This window comes from Canis lupus, chromosome 16, assembly GCF_048164855.1.
Source record: "Canis lupus baileyi chromosome 16, mCanLup2.hap1, whole genome shotgun sequence".
NCBI lineage: Eukaryota > Metazoa > Chordata > Mammalia > Carnivora > Canidae > Canis > Canis lupus.
This window is the reverse complement of record NC_132853.1, coordinates 5,789,408-5,810,324: the sequence shown is the minus strand read 5'-3', so window position 1 is coordinate 5,810,324 and position 20,917 is coordinate 5,789,408. Positions and strand designations below refer to the sequence as shown.

General features: G+C 51.0%; 1 protein-coding gene across 20 annotated transcripts in view; it reads right to left on the bottom strand.

Annotated features, from left to right (window-relative positions):
* The window catches only part of DNM1 (dynamin 1), a 45,750-nt gene that overhangs the window by 10,741 nt on the left and 14,092 nt on the right, over nt 1–20,917 (bottom strand). For 13 of the 20 annotated variants that reach the window (XR_012008345.1, XR_012008344.1, XR_012008346.1 and 10 more), the window contains exons 3-15: nt 20,703–20,852; nt 20,215–20,418; nt 19,714–19,812; nt 19,463–19,623; nt 18,094–18,236; nt 17,818–17,953; nt 17,578–17,645; nt 14,585–14,723; nt 7,354–7,440; nt 4,220–4,290; nt 3,997–4,048; nt 3,780–3,791; nt 1,339–1,452 (exon numbers count right to left, since the gene is read on the bottom strand). Coding sequence is in view for 14 of the 20 variants with exons in the window: in XM_072778136.1 (XP_072634237.1) it covers nt 1,339–1,452; nt 3,780–3,791; nt 3,997–4,048; nt 4,220–4,290; nt 7,354–7,440; nt 14,585–14,723; nt 17,578–17,645; nt 17,818–17,953; nt 18,094–18,236; nt 19,463–19,623; nt 19,714–19,812; nt 20,215–20,418; nt 20,703–20,852 (1,436 nt within the window). In the remaining 6 variants the exon portion in view is untranslated. Of the gene's footprint in view, nt 1–1,338; nt 1,453–3,779; nt 3,792–3,996; nt 4,049–4,219; nt 4,291–7,353; nt 7,441–14,584; nt 14,724–16,336; nt 16,476–17,577; nt 17,646–17,817; nt 17,954–18,093; nt 18,237–19,462; nt 19,624–19,713; nt 19,813–20,214; nt 20,419–20,702; nt 20,853–20,917 lie in introns of all 20 variants that reach the window. The other 7 variants (XM_072778137.1, XM_072778124.1, XM_072778126.1 and 4 more) reach the window with 3 other exon arrangements.

Below are 20,917 nucleotides of genomic sequence, written 5' to 3'. Positions count from 1 at the left end.
CTCCTGCACCACCACCCCTCCCGCCACACATATCATCCATCAGCCTCACACACCCCACCCCCCAGCACTTACTACCCACCCCTACTGCACCCCTCACATGCTCAGCACAGTTCCCACACACAACCCAACTCAAATGTACATACAAAGCTCAGAAAGAACCCACCACTCAAGGACGGGGTCCCTCTTGGATACTTTCTCCCACAGGGCAGCCCTCAGCCCCAGTTCACACTGTCCCCTGGCCCAACACATAAGGAGCCCCAACTTAAGAGCACCAGGAGTCCTAGGGCCAGTAATCAGTGCCCCCAGCCCATGAGGGGGTCTAGGCAGCCTGCCTGAGCGACAGAGCAGGAAGCGACACCCCCCCCACGTCACGCCACCTCACACTCCAACCCTTCCAGGGGCCCCATGCTCGGGGAGAGGCCAGGGTTGGGGTAATGAGGTCCAGATGGCTTGGCGCCCCCGCCAGTGACGACGGAAGGCCCAGCCCAAGATGAGGAGGAGGGGGCCTTGCCCAGGGCGACTTGGAGGAGGCAGGGATCAAGGAGGGAGCTCAGAGACCAAAATCACAGCTCCCACCCCAGCCCCACTTCCCCACTGAGAGCTCCCTCTCCTCCGAAAGCTTCCTCAGGAAGAAGGTCCCCTCCCCCACTGGGTGGCCAGCTGGAGTTCATTACCACAAGTCTCCCCCCCAAAGCCCCAAGCCCTCCCTGTTCTCTCTGGTCACCTCTGGAATCCAGATGTGGAAGCCAAATAGACTCATTTTTAAAGGAGACCAGCAGCAAGGGAGGGAGGTGGCAGGCATTCTGTGAGCCCATGTGGGCAGGGAGGGGTTTTGTGTGGAGCCTCTGCAGGGCCCCATCACTCCTGGCCCCTTGGCCTGGAGGCCCTCAGGGCATCTCTCTTGTGCCCGTGGGGTCTGGGGGACTGGGGTGCAGGGGTTAATAGGGTGTCTGGCAGCTGGACATATGTGTGTGTCATAGGTCTGTGGGGGCCACAAGGGAGGCGGCACACCCCAGAGCAGGAAAACAGGAAGGCCACAAGGCTGGCGGGGTCAGGGAGGGGCACCCGGCGCCCCTGCCTACCCTCCCCAGGGCACTTGGCCCCAAGCTCCCTGATCCTGCCAAGGCACCTTCTCTTTCCCGCTGGATGAGCTCTCAGGATTGTCTGCCTCTGATCCTTGCGGGCCACCTCTATTCAAGGGGCTTTAATGGGATTAAAAAAAAAAAAAAAAAACTTTGTTTGTTGGGTGGCCCAATCTACTCCAAGCCCTTGGAGTAGTGTCTGAGCCTGAATCTGGCCCCAGCCAAACCCTTTGATGACCAGTGGCCCTTTACTCACCTCGTCATCCTTGTACCAGGACAGATTCTCAGCGGTCAGGACAAACCAGTACTCCTTGGAGCCCCCCTTCATGATGCCAATATTGTTGATGGTCAGCCAGCCCTTCCGGATGACCTGGAGGGTGAGAGGGCAGGAGGTCAGTGGGGAGAGGCCAGGACTCTCCCTGGAGGATGGGGTAGGCAAAGAGAAACACTCAAAAGCCCACCCCTCCTCCAGCTCTTGGAAGCCTGGCTGGGCAGGGAGGGTGTGGGCCAGACCTGCCCTGTTTTGAACCACAAGTAACAGACTGGAAGACAGAGGAAGGCATAGGTCAGCTCAGGATAGAGAGCCTTCTGATAGTCAGAGCCATCTGAGTAGGGGACTGGTAGCCTTGGTAGGGGATGAGCTCCCCACCGCTAAAAGTATGCAAGTAGAGTGTAGGGAGCCAACTGGGCAATGTCTTTTCAGCTTAAGATCCACTTAATTCTAAGACTTGTTTCTGATCTCAGTGACTATGTAAGTGCTGCTGCTGTCTCTGCCTAGAAAGCACTTCCCTCCTGTTGGCCTGCTGAATTCCTCCATACCCTCTGGGTATCAGCTCAAAAGTCACATTCTCAGGCAGGCACTCCCTGACCCCAGTATAAGTCAGGACCCTCATTGTCATCTTACTGTCTTTTACAACTCCCTTAAGTCTTCTCCTATGACAATGACTGAGGTTTCAAGATTGTGTGTCATGTGTATGTCTGTGTGTGTCTGTGTGTGAGAGCGAGAGAGAGTGAGCGATTATCTGTTGATGTCAGACTGCCTTGCTAAATTATGAACTCTTTTGCCTACTCACTGGCATATCCCAGCGCCTTGCAGTGTGCCTGGCAACCAGTAAGTGATCAATAAATGTTTGTGGCATGAAAACATGAATGGTTCTGAGGGTCTTTGGTCTCAGGCCCTGAATGGGAGCAGGGTGGTAGGGCTTGGGAACAGGGTGAAAGGCTGAGCATGAATTGAACAGGCCCTTCCTCCCAGAGGACCCCAGAGAAATAGGCAAAGATCTGTTTTCCAGCAGGAAGCAGCTGTCCCCAAGACCATCCTGAGCCATCACCACAAACAAGGCCTGTAGATTCTACTCCAAGGGCAAGGCCACTAACTAGACCCTGGGGGTGGGCCAAACTGAGGAGGAGGGAACTCTCTCTTCTCCTTCCCCTAGCCCTGACCTCCCTGGCTTCTCTAAGCATCCAGAGAAGAGCCGAGGAGCCTGGGGCTGGCAGGAAAGCCTGCTTCTGAGGCCTCCTGGAACCCTCCTCGACCCTCTGGCTTCCCCAGGAACCTTGCAGAGAACCCAAGTGACATAGTGGATCAGTAGCTGAGTAGCTACCTTAGCCATTAACAGAAACAAGGTAGCCAGGTGCTCTGTGGTGCCTCTCCTACCCTGTCCAGGTCCGATAAGGACCTTAGTGTCTTGTCACTATCTTTGGAACTGAGTCCAAATGCCATGCCCTGGCACTCCCTACCCCAGTATCTCATGAGCAGACCTTGTCACTCTACTCCCTGCTCTGACCTGCAGGCTTTGTCCTCTCTTGGCCACCCCCAGCTCTGCTAAACCCCCTTGCAGAGCTCCTGCACCAGAAACCTCCTGCCCCTCCAACTCCCATCCTGCTGGGGCCTGATGGCAGGCTCAGGTCTCCAGGGGGCAGGGCCAGAATCTGACTCCTGTCTGGCAGCCTGTGCAGTGTAGGCACCACCGAGTGTTTGCTGAACTCAGATATTACACTCATTGATGCCTTAGTTCTACTGAGCACCTGCTCTATGTCAGGCACTAGGCTGTAGGGCTGAAGACTTGCTGATGGACAAGAGAGACCCAACCCTTCCCCTCATGGGGTTTGAGAGGGAAATAGGTATGAACCCAATAATCACACAAACACCTAGATTGTCATAAAGAAACTATGGCCTCTGGAAGATTCCAGACCATGGCTTGTGGGTACAGGTGGGGGTAAGAAGTGGTGTTTCAGCAGAAATCTGAAGGACAGAATGGGCAAGGAGGGACTTGTCTCTTGACATTCATTTATCTCTTTACTCAACTTTCCAGTAGAGATGGCTATCTTAAAAACATATTTCTCTTCCATCCATCCATCCATCCATCCATGCATGCATCCATCCATCCAACAGATATTTGAGGAGCACCCACTGAGTGCCAGGCCCCTGCCAGCCATTTGTGCCCGCCCAGCCCAAATGGTCTACCTCTGACTGAAGTAGAAGCTTAGCTCATGCGCACTAATGGACAGGTTGATGGGACTCTGAATGGCCAGGCCTTGCCTCTGGACTGAGAGCATGTGTGGGCACCCATGTGCTGGTATGTGCAAGCAGCTCAAGCCAAAGAGTGCCCTTTTGCCCCCTGGGCATCCCCACTACTAATGGGTCCCCTCCTCCCCTTCGCTATACAAGCCAAGAGCCCCAGTCCTGGTACTCACCAGAATCTCATCCTGCAAAGAGGTAACCATAGCAACCACGAGAAGCATCGGGAGAGAGGAGAGAGGGTTACTGAGGCAGAGTGGGAGGCTTGTGGCTGGCAGCTGATAGGATCCCTGGCCCCTGTGAGACCCTTCCCCTCGGGGGAGGGGGCTCTCAGAGCTTGGCGTCCATCCGGCACCCTCCATCCCTCCGGCTGGGGCACTGGGGTTCACTCACCTGGTTCCCTGAAGCCTTCTTCTTGTTCATCTGGTTGCTCCTCTGCTGAGCACTAAGAAGAAGAGAAGGAAGAGTCTCAGAACTTCTCCTCTCAAGAGGCCTAGCTTCAATGCCACTGCTCAGTGGGCACCAGACCCAGAGGGTTAACCCAACAGGCCTGGGTCCTACACACACACACACACACACACTAGAGGTGTCACTTCTTAGCCTAGGGAGCACTCACTTGGCAAAGCCTATGAAGTCCTCATGATTGGTATTCATGTACGCCAGCTCAATATCGATGAGGAGCATAACCTTTGAGGATATGCAGGTCAACAGGCAAGTGGAAAAAATATGACAGGGTTTTAAAAATGCATGAAAGGCTGGAAGAAACATACTTATAGCATATATAGAACCCATAATATATCAATCAATGCATCAGTAATAGTACCCATAATAAATAAAGAGTTCCTATGAGTAAATAAATGACAGACACAAAAACACAAATCAAAATAGCCAAAGAACATGAATGGGTGGGGATCCCTGGGTGGCGCAGCGGTTTGGCGCCTGCCTTTGGCCCAGGGCGCGATCCTGGAGACCCGGGATCGAATCCCACATCAGGCTCCCAGTGCATGGAGCCTGCTTCTCCCTCTGCCTGTGTCTCTGCCTCTCTCTCTCTCTCTCTGTGACTATCATAAAAAAAAAAAAAAAAGAACATGAATGGGTAATTCATAGAGGTAATACATGTAATCAATAAGTCTATGTAAAAGAATGCTCACCCTCATAACTAAAGAATGAGACCCTTTTATAACCTATCAAATTAATAATAAATATTGGTAATGACCAGTGTGGGCATTGTGGGAAGATGGATTCTCATATACTGTTGGTGGAAGTACAAGTTAGGATCACCTTCTTGGAGGGTAATTTGGCAATATTGAACAATATTAAAATGCACATATTCACATCTAGAGATAGATACATAGACTCACAAAGTGAGCAATGATATATGTATATCAGGGTGTTCAGTGTGGTGTAGTTTGTAAAGGAGAAAAATTTTCAACAAGCCAATGACCATCAGAAGGTGAAATAGATTATTGGATCCTCTGAACAATAAAGCTCTCTATAGCTGTTCAAAAGAATGAAGACAATTTCTAGGTTCTGGCATTGGAAAATCCCAGGATGAGTGATGGGATTTGTAACTGAGTTCTGACCAGAGTGACATGCCTGACGCACACTGCTGAGTTTCGACCCAAGCGCCACTGCTTTCCATAATAAACCTGTGCTCACTAAGTCTCCAGTTCATCAGATGAAGTGGTCTGCCTCCTGGGAGTGGTGAAGACACAATGAAATGAGGCAGATCACATGTCTGACATGTAATGGGCATTCAACAGATGTTAGCTACTACAATTATCTTTAGAGGAAAAAGACAAGACACACAGCAGGACTGCAGTTACTGAAGATTAAGATGGAATCTGGAATGTGTATATGCCTAGGGGGAAAATGCCTTGGGGCACCTGGGTGGTTCAGTGCGTTAAGCATCTGCCTTAGGCTCAGGTCATGATCCCAGGGTCCTGGGACTGAGCCCTCTCATCAAACTCCCTGCTCAGTGGGGAGTCTGCTTGTCCCTCTCCCTCTGCCCTCCTCCCCAACTTGTGCTCTCTCTCACTCTCTCTCTCAAATAAATAGATAAGATCTCTCTTTTTTAAAAAAAGATTGTACTTATTTTTGAGAGAGATTGTGAGCGGGGCTGAAGATTTTATTAAGTATTTATCACTTTCGTAATTAAAGAGATCAGTGAGGATTCAAAACTTACAATAAAGATATGAATGACTGGGGCGGCAGCACCGTGGTGGAGAAAGGGCGTGTGAGGATGGAGGCTAGGAATTGGAAGCCAGAAGCAGGTATAGATAGAAAGGTGACAGAGAGTTGGACAAGTAAGGAGGACTCGCCCATGAGCCTGGAAGGGGCCTGCTCATCTCTGCTCCTCCCAGCTCAGAGGTGGCATTGAGTGACTATGTTTGTGATTGAATGAATGAATATCTGATAAACTATTGAAATGAAATGAAAGCATATACAGGCAATAGAATAGTGTTCAGGTATTCCTTAGAAAGGAAGGGAATTCAGAAGGGGCACCTACGACCCAATGTTCATAGCAGCAATGTCCACAGTAGCCAAACCATGGAAAAAGCCCAGATGTCCACTGACAGATGAATGGATAAATAAGATGTGGCATAGGGCAGCCCCGGTGGCGCAGCAATTTAGTGCCACCTGTAGCCCAGGGCGTGATCCTGGAGACCCCGGATCGAGTCCCGTATCGGGCTTCCTGCATGAAGCCCGCTTCTCCCTCTGCCTGTGTCTCTGCCTCTCTCTCTCTCTCTCTCTGAATGAATAAATAAATAAATCTTAAAAAAAAGTTTAAAAAAATAAGATGTGATATATATATATATGATAAATATTATGATGGAATATTATTCAGCCATCAAAAAACCGAAACCTTGACATTTGTAATGACATAGATGGAACTAGAGGGTATTATTCTGAGTGAAATAAGTCAATCAGAGAAAGACAATGATCACGTGATTTCACTTGTGTGGAATTTAAGAATCAAAACAGAGGAGCATAGGTCAAGGGAGGGAAATATAAAACAAGACAAAATCAGAGAGGGAGACAAACCATAAGAGACTCTTAATCATAGGAAACAAATTGAGGGTGGCTGGAGGAGGGTAGCGGGATGGTGTAACTGGGTGATGGGCATTAAGGAGGGCACATGACGTACTGAGCATTGGAACTGATGAATCACTGACCTCTACCTCTGAAACCAATAATACGCTATATGTTAATTAATTGAGGTTAAATTTTTTTTTAAAGAAGTGAATTCTGACACCTGGCATAGATGGACCTTGCGAAAATTATGCTAAGTGTTTTTTTTTATGCTAAGTGTTATAAGCCAGACACAAAAAGACCATGGTTATAGGATTCCACTTATACGAGGTTCCTAGAGTTGTTAAATTCGTAGGAACACAAAGTAGAATGGTGGTTGCCAGGGGCTGGGGGAAGGCAGGGGCTGGAGAGTCACTGATTAATGGCACAGAGCTTCATCTGAGGAATATTAAAAGGTTCTGGAGACAACAGATGGGGGGGTATGACAGATGGGGATGACGGTGGCACAACAGTGTGAATGTGCTTTATACCACTGACCCGCTCATTGAGAGGTGGTCAAGGTGGTATGTTTTACGTTGTACATATTTTCCCACAGTAAAAAAAAGAGAGAGAAGCAGAGAGTGTGAGGCCAGAAAGCGTGAGGGAGACAAAGACAGAAGAGGCAAAATGGGAAGGAGAGGGAGGAGGGCCCAGGGGCAGGAGGGGCTGTGGACTCACCTGCTCCTTGGTGCGACCCTCACGCTCCCGGATGTGGGTGGTCACGATGCGCTCCATCTCCTCCCGCAGCCGGGGGTACTGCTGCAGCTGGGGAGGGGCGGGAGGGGAGAGAGCCACGTACACAGGGGGCACTGGCGGGGAGCTCCTCCACCCCACCAGAATCCGGGGATCCAGGGGCGTGGCGTGGGAGGCACACACAGAAGGCCCGGGATGAGGGGAAGAGAGGCCTGGGGTCCCCAGGAAGCTGAAGGCACCAAGCCACGGCCACCCTCTCCCCCAAGTGTGGGTTCCAAATGACAACTCGAGGGTCTTTCCGGTTCTAGGCCCTCGTCCCTGGCCTACTTGGGCAGCTTTGGGGGGAGGGCAGTGAGTTCCCATGGGCAGAAGTGCCACGGGGCTTGGCCTCCTCTTTCACCTCGGTAGTGGCCTCTTGGAAACAGACTATTCGACTGAGGCCTCTGTTTGGGGGCCCGTCAGCCCCCAAAGATTTCGCTGACCCCAGAGCTATGCCTTGTCCTCTCAAAGGCTTGGAGGGACAGTCAGGTGGGGAATCAGGCAGAGAACAGCCTTGAGATTCCTATCCAGGAAGAATCCGGGGAGGGCAGGGCCCGAGGTGCCAGCTGGCCTCCTGAGTCAGGCTGGGGACAGGCAATGGTCCTTGTCAGAGCTGAGGGAGGGGGCAGGGGGAAGCCAGCAGGCACATACAGGACATGCAGGAGCCACAGGCAAGCATGCGAGGGCACAGGGCAGGGGGCATGCGGAGTGGGGTGCCAGCAGCATGAGCAGTACCCCGCGGGGGCCTGGCTGGACCCCGGGCCCTCTTGGTAGAATCCACGCGATTTTGCCTCCCTTTGCATGCCCCGGCCTGGCACCATCATCCCCAGCAACATCTGCCCAGCCAACCTGTCTCTACCCCGCTCCTTTGGAGTAGGAGCTCACCGGTACCCACGTCCCTCCAATTTTTATCAACTGAGGCCCAAGGGGAAGTTACTCTAAAACCTCCTCCCTCTGTGAACTCTGCCCTCAGCTCAATGGGATTCTGGACAAATCTCACATTGCTTCATTCTCCTGCAGGACTGTTGGATGCCACCTCCTCCAGAAAGTCTAGCCTAACTACCCCAAGAACTGGGTTAGGGGCCTCTCTATGCTCCCCCCACACCCAACAACTGGATTGTCATTGCCCTGAGGGCAGAGGAGCAGAGCCAGGCACATGCCTGGGGCTCAGAGAGGGCAGGTTGAAGGAATGAGAGAATGAATGAAGGGTGGATGTCTTTGCCTTCCTCTTCAGGGTGAGTGGACATCAGCCCTTCTGGTTCATGAACAAGCTCCTCTTCAGGGAGGGGGCCTCATTGAGCTGATGATGGGGAGTCCACTCACAGGAGTCCTGCTGGGCTGCCCTCACCACTTGGTGGTGGTCACATGGGACCCAGGTCGGGCAAATCTTGAACCAGTCCCATCCCTCTTCCCATGCCTGGGTGGGGCCCCTCAGGTAAATCTCCCTATGCAGGAAGAGACCTGGAGGTTAGTGTGCCTGGGTCACAGGTGGTGATCCTGAGGGCAAGATGGAGGCCAAGGAGATGGGGCAGGGTCGGGAGAGGCAGCAGGATGGGGAGGAAAGTGGTGCCCTGGATGCCCAGGAGAGGTAGATGTGAGAGATGGCTCATCGTCCCCCTCCACCCCGACCATCCCATGGCTATGCCAAGGTGTGGCTGACGTGGCCAAGCAAAGAGGATCTGGAGGAGAGATAGCCCGAGACCAGGGCCTTCAGAACAAACACTAGCCAGACGGGTCTGGCGGACTCGCTGCCCCATGAGGCCTAAGGAGGGGCTCCCACTCCTTAGTTGCCAACTTGGGACAGAGATTCAGGACTGAGTCACTTCCTCTGAGGTGGTCCCAAGTGCTTCCTCCCAGGGCAGGGCTGTGGCAGGGGGGTGGAGGGATGGGGAGAGGTGGGCAAAGAGGGAACAGGGAGCAATTTGCCAAAGAGCATGACCAATTCTCCCACTAACCGCCTGTATGTTACATGTGTCAAGTTTTCCACGTGTCACACATGACAGGGCAGCCTCAGCCTCTTTGAGAAGTTCTGTTCCCTTTGAGCATCTTTTTCCATTCTGGCTGTCTCTGAGCATTTCCAGGACTTTTAGCCAGTTTTTAAAATGGAACATTTCTCTCCCAGTCCTTGGCTGAGCGGGGCAGTCAGCTCGGAGCCCGTGAGTTAGTGGCCAAGGATGCGGGCCTGGGCTTGTTTCAAAGCCAGCCCCTGCCCTGCTGACTCTCCTTAGGAAAGTGACTGCCAGCTTCTGCGAGCCTCGGTTTCTCCGTGTGTGAAATGGGGCAGTAACAGCACCTTCCCTCTTAGGGTTGTCAGGAAGATTGAGCAGCACATCCCATGGGCGTCATTAAACTCCAGATTTCATCCAGAGAGGAAAGTTGTAATCCCAGCAGGCCTGGGAAGAGTTAGAATTGACTATTTAGAAGCTTCCGGCAGGGGTACCTTACTAAATTTAGACTTGGGAAAGAAAAAAATAAAGAAGATGGGTGGATTTTTGTCATGTAAAGAAAAAATAATAATTACTGTTCATTAAATAAATCAAAAGGCAACATTATTTAAAAAATAATTTATAAGCTTTCCTTTTCGTTAATTAAGATTCCTGCTGACAAAATCTACAGACTCACTGTAAGGCTAAAATTTGCAAAGCAGGGCAGCCCAGGTGGCTCAGCGGTTTAGCGCCCCCTTCATCCCAGAGCGTGATCCTGGAGACCGGGATTGAGTCCCACGTCAGGCTCCCTACATGGAGCCTGCTTCTCCCTCTGCCTGTGTCTGTTCCTCTGTCTCTCTCTGTGTCTCTCATGAATAAATAAATAAAATCTTAAAATTAAAATAAAATAAAATTTGCAAAGTAGAAATGGAAAAATTCCTATTTTCCTTGCCCTCTTTTAAAAGAATGGTTAGCAATTTGGTGGCTATGACTTTGGAATTTTGTTATTTATATATATTATTTCTTCCCCCCAAATACTATATTGTCTTCTGAAACCTGCTTTTTTTCAACAGTACATTGTGGAGGGACATGTGAATGGAAATAAATATACCTTGCCCTTTTAATGGCTATAGTCTGCCATTGGCTGCATGATATTTTACATAATCGATTCCCTCTTGATGGATATCTGGGGTTATTTCCAAAATTTCACCATTTACTATATTTACTGCTTTCCTTTGGAATGCAATTCAGTAGAGTGTTTCACAGCTTTTAAATGTTTGTATCTAGTAATCAGTTTTCTAGGAATCTATCCCAAGGGGAAAAAATCCTAAAGAAAGAAAAATAGACATTTATATAGGAAGAGGTTCAGGGGCACCTGGCTGGCTCAGTTGGTTAAGCGTGTGACTCTCAATCTCGGATTATGAGTTAAAGGCCCATGTTGTTCGTAGAGATTACTTAAAAAAAAAAAAAAAAAAAGAGGGGGATCCCTGGGTGGCTCAGTGGTTTAGCGCCACCTTCGGCCCAGAGTGTGATCCTGGAGTTCTAGGATCGAGTCCCACACCGGGCTCCCTGCATGGAGCTGGCTTCTTCCTCTGCCGGTGTCTCAGCCTCTCTCTCTCTCTGTGTCTTTCATGAATAAATAAATAAAATCTTAAAAAAAAAAAGATGTTCATTGCCATATTATTTATAATATTGAAAAAACTGGAGACAATTTAAATGTTCACCAATCGGGGTGCCTGGGTGGCACAGTGGTTTAAGTGTTAGACTCTTGGATTTGGCTCAGGTCCTGATCTCAGGGTTGTGAGATTGAGCCCTGCATCAGGCTCCACGCTGAGCTTGGAGTCTGCGTGAGATCCTTTCTCTCTCTCTGCCCCTCCTGCTCATGCTCTCTCTTTCTAAAATAAATAAATAAATCTTTTTAAAAAATAAAGGGGCGTCTGTGTGGCTCAGTTCGTTAAGCATCTACCTTCGGCTCAGGTCATGACCCCAGAGACCTGGGATGGAGTCCCATATCAGGCTCCCTGCTTTGTGAGGAGCCTGCTTCTCCCTCTCCTTTTGCCTGCCACTCCCCCTGTTTGTGCTCTCTTTCTCTTTGTCAAATAAATACAATCTTTTAAAAAATAAATAAAATAAAAAGTAAATGTTCACCAATAGAAAAGCTGTTATGTAAACCATGATAAATCTGTTTGGTAGAATATTATGCAACCACTAAAATAGATTTATGTAGACTATGTAATATAACCCACCAAAACATGTGTTACTAAAAGAAAAAGCAGGATACTAATATATTCACAGTGTGACTACCTAACAGAGTAAATAAATCTATGTGTAGAAAAAAAAAATTGGAGGGGGTGTCTGGGTGGCTCAGTTAGTTAAACATCCAACTCGTGATTTCGGCTCAGGTCATGGTCTCTGGGTCACAGATCTAGCCCTGTGTCAGGCTCCACACTCAGTAGGGAGTCTGTTTGGGATTTTCTCTCTCCCTTTCCCTCTGCCCTCTACTCCCTCAAAATAAAGAAATAAATCTTTAAAAAAAAAAAAAAAAGATTTGGAGGACAAATTGGTAAAAACTTTTTGGAGGGCAATCTTGGGGAAGTAGGGAAATTACCAAAATTGTGAATGTTCATTTCCACTGACTGGCCATTCTCTGTCTAGGAATTTGCCCTAAAGAAACCACAGGATACGTACTATAAATACATCTGTAAGGATGTTCACTGCAGCACTATTTGTAGAAGAAAAGAAGCTTGAAACAATCAAAATGTCAATAGGATCTTGAATATATAGATACCACCTTCCTACAGTGGAATACGACTCAGCGGTTCAAGGGTGGATCTTCCTGTAGTTACATACAAGGATTCCATGACACACTGCTTGGTAAAAAAGAGTTCTGGAATCAATGAGTATAGTATGATCCTATTTAGGTTAAAATTGCTGTGTATTTGTAATTAGTTAGAAAGTTAGTAGTCCTTATCTTTAGGGTTGTACAATTATAGGGACTTGCTTTCTCTGTGCTATTTGAGTATTTTTATGACAATCATGTATGATCAGAACAAAATCAATACTGATAATTTTATTTTTTAAAAAGGAGTGTCAGGGATCCCTGGGTGGTGCAGCGGTTTGGCGCCTGCCTTTGGCCCAGGGCGCGATCCTGGAGACCCGGGATCGAATCCCATGTCTGGCTCCCGGTGCATGGAGCCTGCCTCTCCCTCTGCCTGTGTCTCTGCCTCTCTCTCTCTCTCACTGCGTGCCTATCATAAAAAAATAAATAAATAAATAAAATAAAAATAAAAAGGAGTGTCAGGGTAGCCCTGGTGGCGCAGCGGTTTAGCGCCGCCTGCAGCCCCGGGTGTGATCCTGGAGACTCGGGATCGAGTCCCATGTCAGGCTCCCTGCATGGAGCCTGCTTCTCCCTCTGCCTGTGTCTCTGCCTCTCTCTCACTCTCTCTGAATGAATAAATAAATAAATCTTTTAAAAAATAAACAAATAAGAAAATAAATAAAAAGGAGTGTTGCTTGCAAGACACATACCAAAATCTCGATAGTGGCTCCCTGGAAAGGGAGGGTTGTTGCCCTCTTTTTAAGCTTTGGCATTTACTAAATTTTAAAAATCGAGACTGTGGGGCAGCCCGTGTGGTTCAGCAGTTTGGTGCCGCATTGAGCCCAGGGCGTGATCCTGGAGACCCAGGATCGAGTCCCACATCAGGCTCCCTACATGGAGCCTGCTTCTCCCTCTGCCTGTGTCTCTGCCTCTCTCTCTGTATGTCTCTCATGAATAAATAAATAAAATATTAAAATAAATAAAAAAATAAAAATCGAGACTATATATATGTATATATATGTACACAGAGTTTTATAATGAAAAGCTAAAATTTAAATAAATTTAATTATATCTTGTCTTCTTTTGTAAAGAGATTTGAGGCAGCTTCAAATAAATTCAGTAGGGGTGTCTGAGTGGCTCAGTTGGTATAGCACCTGCCTTCAGCTCAGGTCATGATCCCAGGAAAGTGGGATCGAGCCCTGCATCAGCCTCCCTGCTCAGGAGGGAGTCTGTTTCTTTCTCTCTCCCTGTCTCTCCAATCCTGCTCGTGCTCTCTCTCTCTCTCAAATAAATAAAATCTTAAAAAAAAAAATAAACTCAGTAATTTTTAAAGTTTAACAAAAGTAAGATTGTGTTGCTTAGTATTCACAGTGCAGTAGGACCATGACTCAGATGTCACGATAAATACTATGCAGTGGGGAGTCCAGCCCAGATCTTATTCCACCTGGAAAAGGCATGGAATGGATGCTAATTTACTTACTGTCCACATTAGGCATAAAAGTGGGCAAAATGAGACAGGATAACGAAAGGGGTGCACATGACTCACGAAACCCGTGAAACTAAACATGAAGTTGAGGCAGAAGTGCCCCCACCTCCCAGCATAGGGAGATTTTTCAAGTATAGGCAAGGCTGGGCTCTTCCTGAGATTCTGATTCACCTTGCTGGATAGGGGCATCTGAATCCTAGGAAGGCCCCCCAAGGCAACTGATTCTCCTGCACTCCCCTGGGAAGAACTGCCTTCAGAAGATCTGGCTAAAAATCCTCACAATGCCCAAAAGTAGACAAATAGGAAGAAGGCATTTAAAAGTTCACAGACCCAAAAGAGGCTGATCCTGTTAAATGCATATGGATTACTATAAAGTGAGTAATCCAATATGCTTTTAGGCAAATTGGTTTTGAGGAACTGGGATAGCTTCCCCCCCACCCCAGGAGGCCTGGATCCCAGATCTATTCCCTCAGTTTCCCTAAATCTGAATCCTGCTCCTCTCTTCTCTTCTGAGACTCAGTTTATTCATCTGTAAAATGGGGTTAACACTACCCACTTCTTAGGATTGTTGGGGAGGCTTAAGTCAGATAACAAGGATGAGCACTGAGCTTAGTGCTTGGCACCTAATAGGTGTTCAATCAACATCAGCCATCCCCTTCTCATCATTGTCACCATTGTCATTCTTGTCGGTGAAAAGGATGCTTGGGTTGGAGTAAAGTCTTGTAGCGGAGCTGGGAGCCTAAAAGGATGGTAAGTATAAGCAGACTGAGGGTTTTAAGCTATCAGGAAAACTAAGGGCCCGGAATCACCCGGCCAGCACAGGCGTCTGGGTCCCCGTGGGCAGCCGAGAGGCTGCCTGGCCTGCTCAGCAGATGGTTCTGCCCACGGGAGTCCATGGCCAGAAGGAAGGGATGGCCAGGCCCAGCCCCGCCCTGGCGGCCCTCATACCTTTTCGCTACACTTTCTGATGGTGGCCGTGAGCTCACTGACTACCATATCCACACACTTGATACTGGGCTCTTTGAGCTTCTGCACCTGCTTTTTCACTGTGGCTTCAAAAGCGAGGTCAGGTGTGAAGAGGCCCGTCCTGCACCCAGGGAGAAGGAGGGGATGGGAGGAGGAGCAGCCATGGGCAGGTGGGGAGAAGGAGGGGAGTGAAAGCCAAGCAGAGCCAGGATTCAGGAGTGGAGGATGGCACGGGCATGGGGGAAGAGAGAGAGACACCGACACAGAGAAAGAGAGAGAGAACAGAAGACAATGTGAGTGTGGAACCGGCCCTCCCTACCGCCACCCAGGGTCGGCACCTCCCAGGTGCTGCCAAATATCCCCCAGGGCTCTGTGGGTATGGGGCAGGGGGCTTCTGAGGGACAAAGCCTCTGCTCCATACAAGGCCACTTACTGAGTTCAGATTGTCTCCCCAGGGCTTGCCCCCCAGCCCCTCCTCAGCTACACTGAGCCGGCCCTCTCTGTCTTTTCCAATGCTGTCTTTGTCACAGCCTTGGGTCCTCCTAAGGGGCTGACCCAAGCCAGGACCCCACCCACCCATTCTCTTCAATTCAAGGTTTGCCAGCACCTTCTGCATCCACTTCATCCTGACTCCAAAGCCTAGCAGAATTCCCTATCTCCGCCAGGATTGCTGCACCCAGCTGCCCAGGCTATGCACTGCACAACTCCAGGGGCTCCATTTGCATAGACCGTGGTGCAGATGATGCCTCCTGGAGTTGCTGTGTAGCTGCCTGACCTCCACTCTCCACCATCCTGTTCTACTCCTGCCCTTTTCTTTCTCCTCAAGGGGCATCCTTTGCCTCTCCTCCAAATGGTCTGGAGGAACTCAGCTGGGAAAGACAGAAAAAGAGAAAAGGAAAGACAGAAAGAGTGGAGGTGGTGGTAGAGAGGGGCCAGGGAAGCAGTGGGGAGAGGAAAGGGAGGGAGGCTGAGGGCGGAATCAAATACTAGATTTGGAGTCCAAAGCCTTGGCTTCAAGTAACAGCTCTGCCACCTGCTAGCTCATATGACCTTGGACAAGTCACTCAATTGCCTAAGCCTCAGTTTCCCTCTTGTGGCTTGGGTGCCATCCTCCCTGGCCTGCCCTCCTTGGGTGGTTCTTGTGAGGCTCAGATGACAGAACAGATGGAAGAGGACTCTGTCCCTGGAAGGTTGGATATGGATGGAAGGGAAGGGAAGGGTCTTGAGTGAGAGTCCTAAGTGAGGCTGAGGTGAGAATGGAGAGGATGAAAGACAGTGGGGAGTCAGGGTACCTGCTAGACCTGGGTCCTCTGCACCCCTCTAGCCATCCAGACCCCCAGAGCAACACCCAAGAAGGCCCTGTATCTCACCTGTCTGCAGGGCCAAGGTGTTCCCTCCCTGGAACCTCCAAAGAGGACTCCCAAAGCTGGAAGGGGGCTCAGGGCCCCTCAAGGCCTATCCTCCCTGAGCTGGAGGAGCTCTTAGTGGGCTCTCAGGACATCCATCATCACACCTGTCTTATCAATGTCTAATCCCTTGCGCCTGGGGGCCAGGGGGTGGGTAAAGCCCCTTCAGAGAGGCCCCCTGTCTGGGTCTGGGGTGGCCTGCCTCCCCCACCCCGCTGAGGTCTGTACATGCTACCGAGGAGGCAGTGGGGGGTGTGGGGAAAGAGCGCCTGGCAGCAGTGCAGGATGGGGACAGAGGTGGGGGGGCTGGCCCGGGCCACCGGGTTACCTTCTTGGTGCACTGTCTAACCGTGCTGATTAGTTCCGAGATAACCATGTCCACACACTTGAGACACGGTTCTCGGATCTTCTTCACCTGCTTTTTCACAATGGTCTCAAAAGCCATGTCTGGGGTAAAGAGCCCCGTTCTGAACGCCCGGAGCGGGAGAAGGGCACAGTGTCACAGGCCAGCTCCTACCAGGAGTGCTAGGCCAGGGCCCACCCGACCCCCTGATTTCTCCTTGGGGTCCTCCCGCTATTACCCCTCTCTGGGCTTCAGTGTCCTCATCTGTAAAATGGGCGGGAGGGATTCTAATGGAGGACATTGAATTGATGCTCTTTGGGGCAAGGCAAGGTCTGCTTATAATTATGTATGTCCTGCTTCCTCTGAAGATTCTGTTCACACAAAAGGTTCTCTGGCCAGAAATGGTACGAAAACTGCCAAACTGGGTTCTCTTTAAGAGCCTCTCTGGGAATAAAACATTTTATTTTAAGACTAAGAGAGAAGATTTTTTTCTGTGTCGTGGCCAGTACAGTTATCAGTTTGTAAATTCCATGCCAAACCTTGGAATTGAATCTGTATAAAAGCAGGGACATTTTGGTCTTGTTCACTCCCTGGCACATAGCAGGTGCTTTAAATGTTCTTGTTACATGAACAATGTAGATCTGGGTCCTTGAAGGGGGCTAAGCTTTTGTCTTTTTTCCAATCCCTCTTCCTGTTTCAAAGGCCATGGGGTTGGCTGGAAGGAGGGAGGTGGTGTGGAGTGAGACCCACTTTGGCCTAATGAGACTATGGGAGGGTCTGGAAGGTTGAAAGACCCTGTTTCATCATAAAAGGACACAGGCCAATGCCTAAATGCTCCATCCCAGGCCCTCCCCAGTGGTTTTGGCAGCTTTGTGCAGCTACCTGGATAGGACTGGAGGAAACTGTCTCATCCTGTGGATGGGCAGGGGGCCCAAGCCCAGAGGATGCTTCCCCAGCCTCCTATGTCACCTATGTCCTGGGCTCTGCCCAGCTGGTCCAGCCTCCAGGCCCTGCTCCCAGGGACAGCAAAGGAGGACAGCAAGCCTCTCATCCACCTCCCCCAGCTCGGGCTTGTCTGAGCTGGGAGCCAGAAAGGGTGGAGAGGATGGGGGACCAGGGCTCTTGGTCCTTCCTGAGGGCGGCTCACTTTATCACTCCCTGTGCCTTGGCATGAGACCCCCTCTGCCTTCCAGGGCTCAGCCCCTTTCCCCAGTCCCAATACGTGCCTAATGCCATGGATGTTCTTGATGGCGTAGCTGATCTCTCTCCGGAGCTCCTTCTCATCAAACTCCATCTGTGCAGGAGAGCAAGAGGCAGCTGGTCAGGCCTTCCTGCTCCCTAGAAGGCCAAGACAGAGGCCCCACTCCCTATCGGCACCAGGTCAGCAAAGGTTCATGTGGAAGTCCTGGAGGGCAGGGTGGGTAGTCCTAAGCTCCCCCACTCTGCCCCTGGGGAGACTGTCCTACCTTGACTAGCTCAAAGGGGAAGCGCTCATGGAAGATCCGGTTGATGCGGGCTCCCCCTGACAGTTCATAGGTGTCAATCTGGTCCCCGGAGCCCTCAATGCGCTTCTCAAAGTCCACAGCAAACTGCTGGACCATCCTGGGGATGGAGAGAGTGGGATGGCGTGAGGGGGCTGCAGCAGCCTTGTGCAGGGAGCCCTGGGTGGAGGGAGCCCTGAGAGAGCCCGGTGCAGAGGGGCAGCTCAGTGCTGGGGTGTCAGGAGTTGGGGCGGGCCTCACTGCAGCAGGGCCTTGGTCTTGCGTGCTGGGTCATCAGGTCGGAAGTTCTTGTACTCCTCCACCTCCTTCTCAATGGACAGTAGCTGGCTCTGCAGCCTGTTCCGGAGCCCCGGCAGTGTGTCCCGGATGTGGTTGGTCAGTTGCTGAGGGGGGAGGGGAGGCGGATGAGACAGGGGTTAAAGCCATGGTCACAAATGGAGATGCCCACAGGGCCAAGCAGAGACCAGAGTGCCATGGGACCTGCGGATGTGGTGAGATTGAGAGATGTAGAAGGCAGCCACGATCCAGCCCACCAGGATCGAGGAGGAGAGCTGCCAAGGCCAGGGCTTGGAATACAGTAGGTGTATTAACTGAATTTGTGAGTGAACAACACAATTTTCTTTTTCTTTCTTTCTTTCTTTCTTTCTTTCTTTCTTTCTTTCTTTCTTTCTTTCTTTTTCTTTCTTCCTTTGTTTTTTAAAGATTTTATTTTTACATAACCTCTACCCCCAATGTGGGGCTCAAGCTTATAACCCTGAGATCAAGAGTGTATGCTTTACTGACAGAGCCTGCCAGGTGCCCCACATTGCAATTTTCAATAGAAACCAGAAGTCTAGATTTTTATTTGAAATTACCGGATTTTTGACTAATGGACTATTTTTAGACACCATGAGGGCCAAATAAAATGTGTCTGGGGCAAGGATGGCCAAAGGGCAACCCTCTGAGTTTAGACCTCTGGTACGGTAATTCTCAAGTTCTGGGGCTCACTCTGGCTAGGTCCTCGCACACAGTATCTCCCTGAAGTTGCACAATGATCTTATGAAGCAGGGTCTTATCACCAACATCACCATTTTACAGATGCAAAAATAGAGGTTCAGAGAGCTGGTGTGTCAGGTCTGTGGCTTCCAGAGTCCCCGGTTCTGCCCCTACACCACACTGCCTTCCCCACTGCTTCTCTTCCATCATCACACACACATACACACATGGCTCAGTTCTGAAAGCCCCATTCCAGATGGAGAAACATCTTAGGGAAGCCTCTGGGATTGCCTGTTCCTGTCTCCAGATGAGCCTCTCCCCACTTCAGAAGGAAGCAAGGCCTTCAGCCAAGTACACTCTAATAATGGCTCCCAAACCCAAGCCCTTGTCAGTGCAAGGTCTGGATCCTCACTCCCTTCTGAGGGGCTACAGGACTCCCTTCCTAGGCCCCTGTCAGGGAAAAGTCAGTGAAGCTCTGCTGCTACCTTGCTGTGGGGCTGCGGGCAAGTTGCTTTGTGTTCTGGGTCTCTGTTCATCTGCATGATGAGGACACTAACCCCTGTTGGTCACCTTCACAAAACACATTTAAATATACCTGTCCCCGCGCTGCTTTCCCCAGGCCTGAGTTCCTTACCTGGTTGAGGACCTTCTGTAGGTAGGGTGTGCCCATGCGGTCCGCCAAGTGGCGGTAGGATGGGTGGGAGAGAAAGAACTTGCGTTCAGCGGCCAAGGCAGCTGAGATGTCCTTCTTGCCATCAATGTCCTTCTGGCTTCGGTTTACCACCCCTATGTAGCCTGTGGAAGGGGGCCGAAGTCAGGGGCAACCAGCCTCGCACAGGGTGGGGTGAAGAAGGGCAGGTGGAGTGGGTCGGAGAGCCTACCTACCTCTGCGCAGGGGAAGGAGCTTATTCTCTAGCACATCTCGGGCATCTGTGCCCTCGTCCATCAGATCTAGCTTGGTGATGACCCCGATGGTGCGCTGACCTAGGGGACAGCAGGAGAGGGTCACCTACATCTGCACATGCTCTCCTCACAAGGGAGACCACATGCACTCCACCTGCTTCCCACATCTCCCTACCCACACCCTCCCTCACCCACTACCTGCCTCTGCTCTCCAGCCTCATTTAAAGAATTTTTTTAATTCCTGGGAGACACACAGAGAGGCAGAGGCATAGGCAGAGGAAGAAGCAAGCTCCCTGAGGGGAGCCTGATGCGGAACTCGATTCAGGGGCCCTGGGATCACGACCTGAACCAAAGGCAGACACTCAACCACTGAGCCACTAGGGTGCCCCTCTCCCACCTCATTTATTCTTCCCAGAGGGGCTCCTCCTGGAGCTGAGAATAGAGCCCCAGGGCCTTGTACTTCTGCTGCCCTTAGGAACCTACCCTGGGGGTCCACCTCCTTGGCAACCTTGAGAGCATCAGAGTTGGCCAGGTCGGAGTTGGCGGGGGACACAGCCAGGATGAGGCAGTTCTCTTTGGTGACGAACTGCATAAGCATGTCCCGGATCTGGAACTCGATGTCAGGAGGTTGGTCCCCCACTGGGACCTTGGTCATTCCGGGTAGGTCCACCAGTGTCAGATTCAGGACTGGACAGGGTGGCGAGAGGGCGGGCTCAAGGCGAGGGGCGTGGCCGTGGGGCGGGCGGATTAGGGTCTTGGGAGCGTGGCGGCTGGTGCACGGGATTAGGGAAGCGGGACGAAAGCGGCGGGGGCGGGGGGGGCGTGTAGGGCACTAGAGGCGTGGCCAGAGGTGGGCGGAGTCGTGGCAGGGTGGAGCTTGGGGTAGGATGGGCGGGGGGGGCGGGGGTCGCCCTGGGGGCGGATCTAAGACCGGGAGCCCGAAGGCCTGGGGCGGGGACACGACTCCTCACCCTGAGGCGAGTAGACGCGGAGGTTGATGGGCACCGGCGAGATGCCCTTGTTGGTGCCAGTGACCCGGTCGGTCTCAGCCTCGATCTCCAGGCGTACCTCCTCGAAGTCAGTGAATTTCTTCCCCTTGCAGTGCAGGAATTCGGCATATTCTGTCCCAGAAGGGGACGTGGGGAAGAGTGGGGGAGGGTAAGCATTCTAACCCCAACCCACCTAG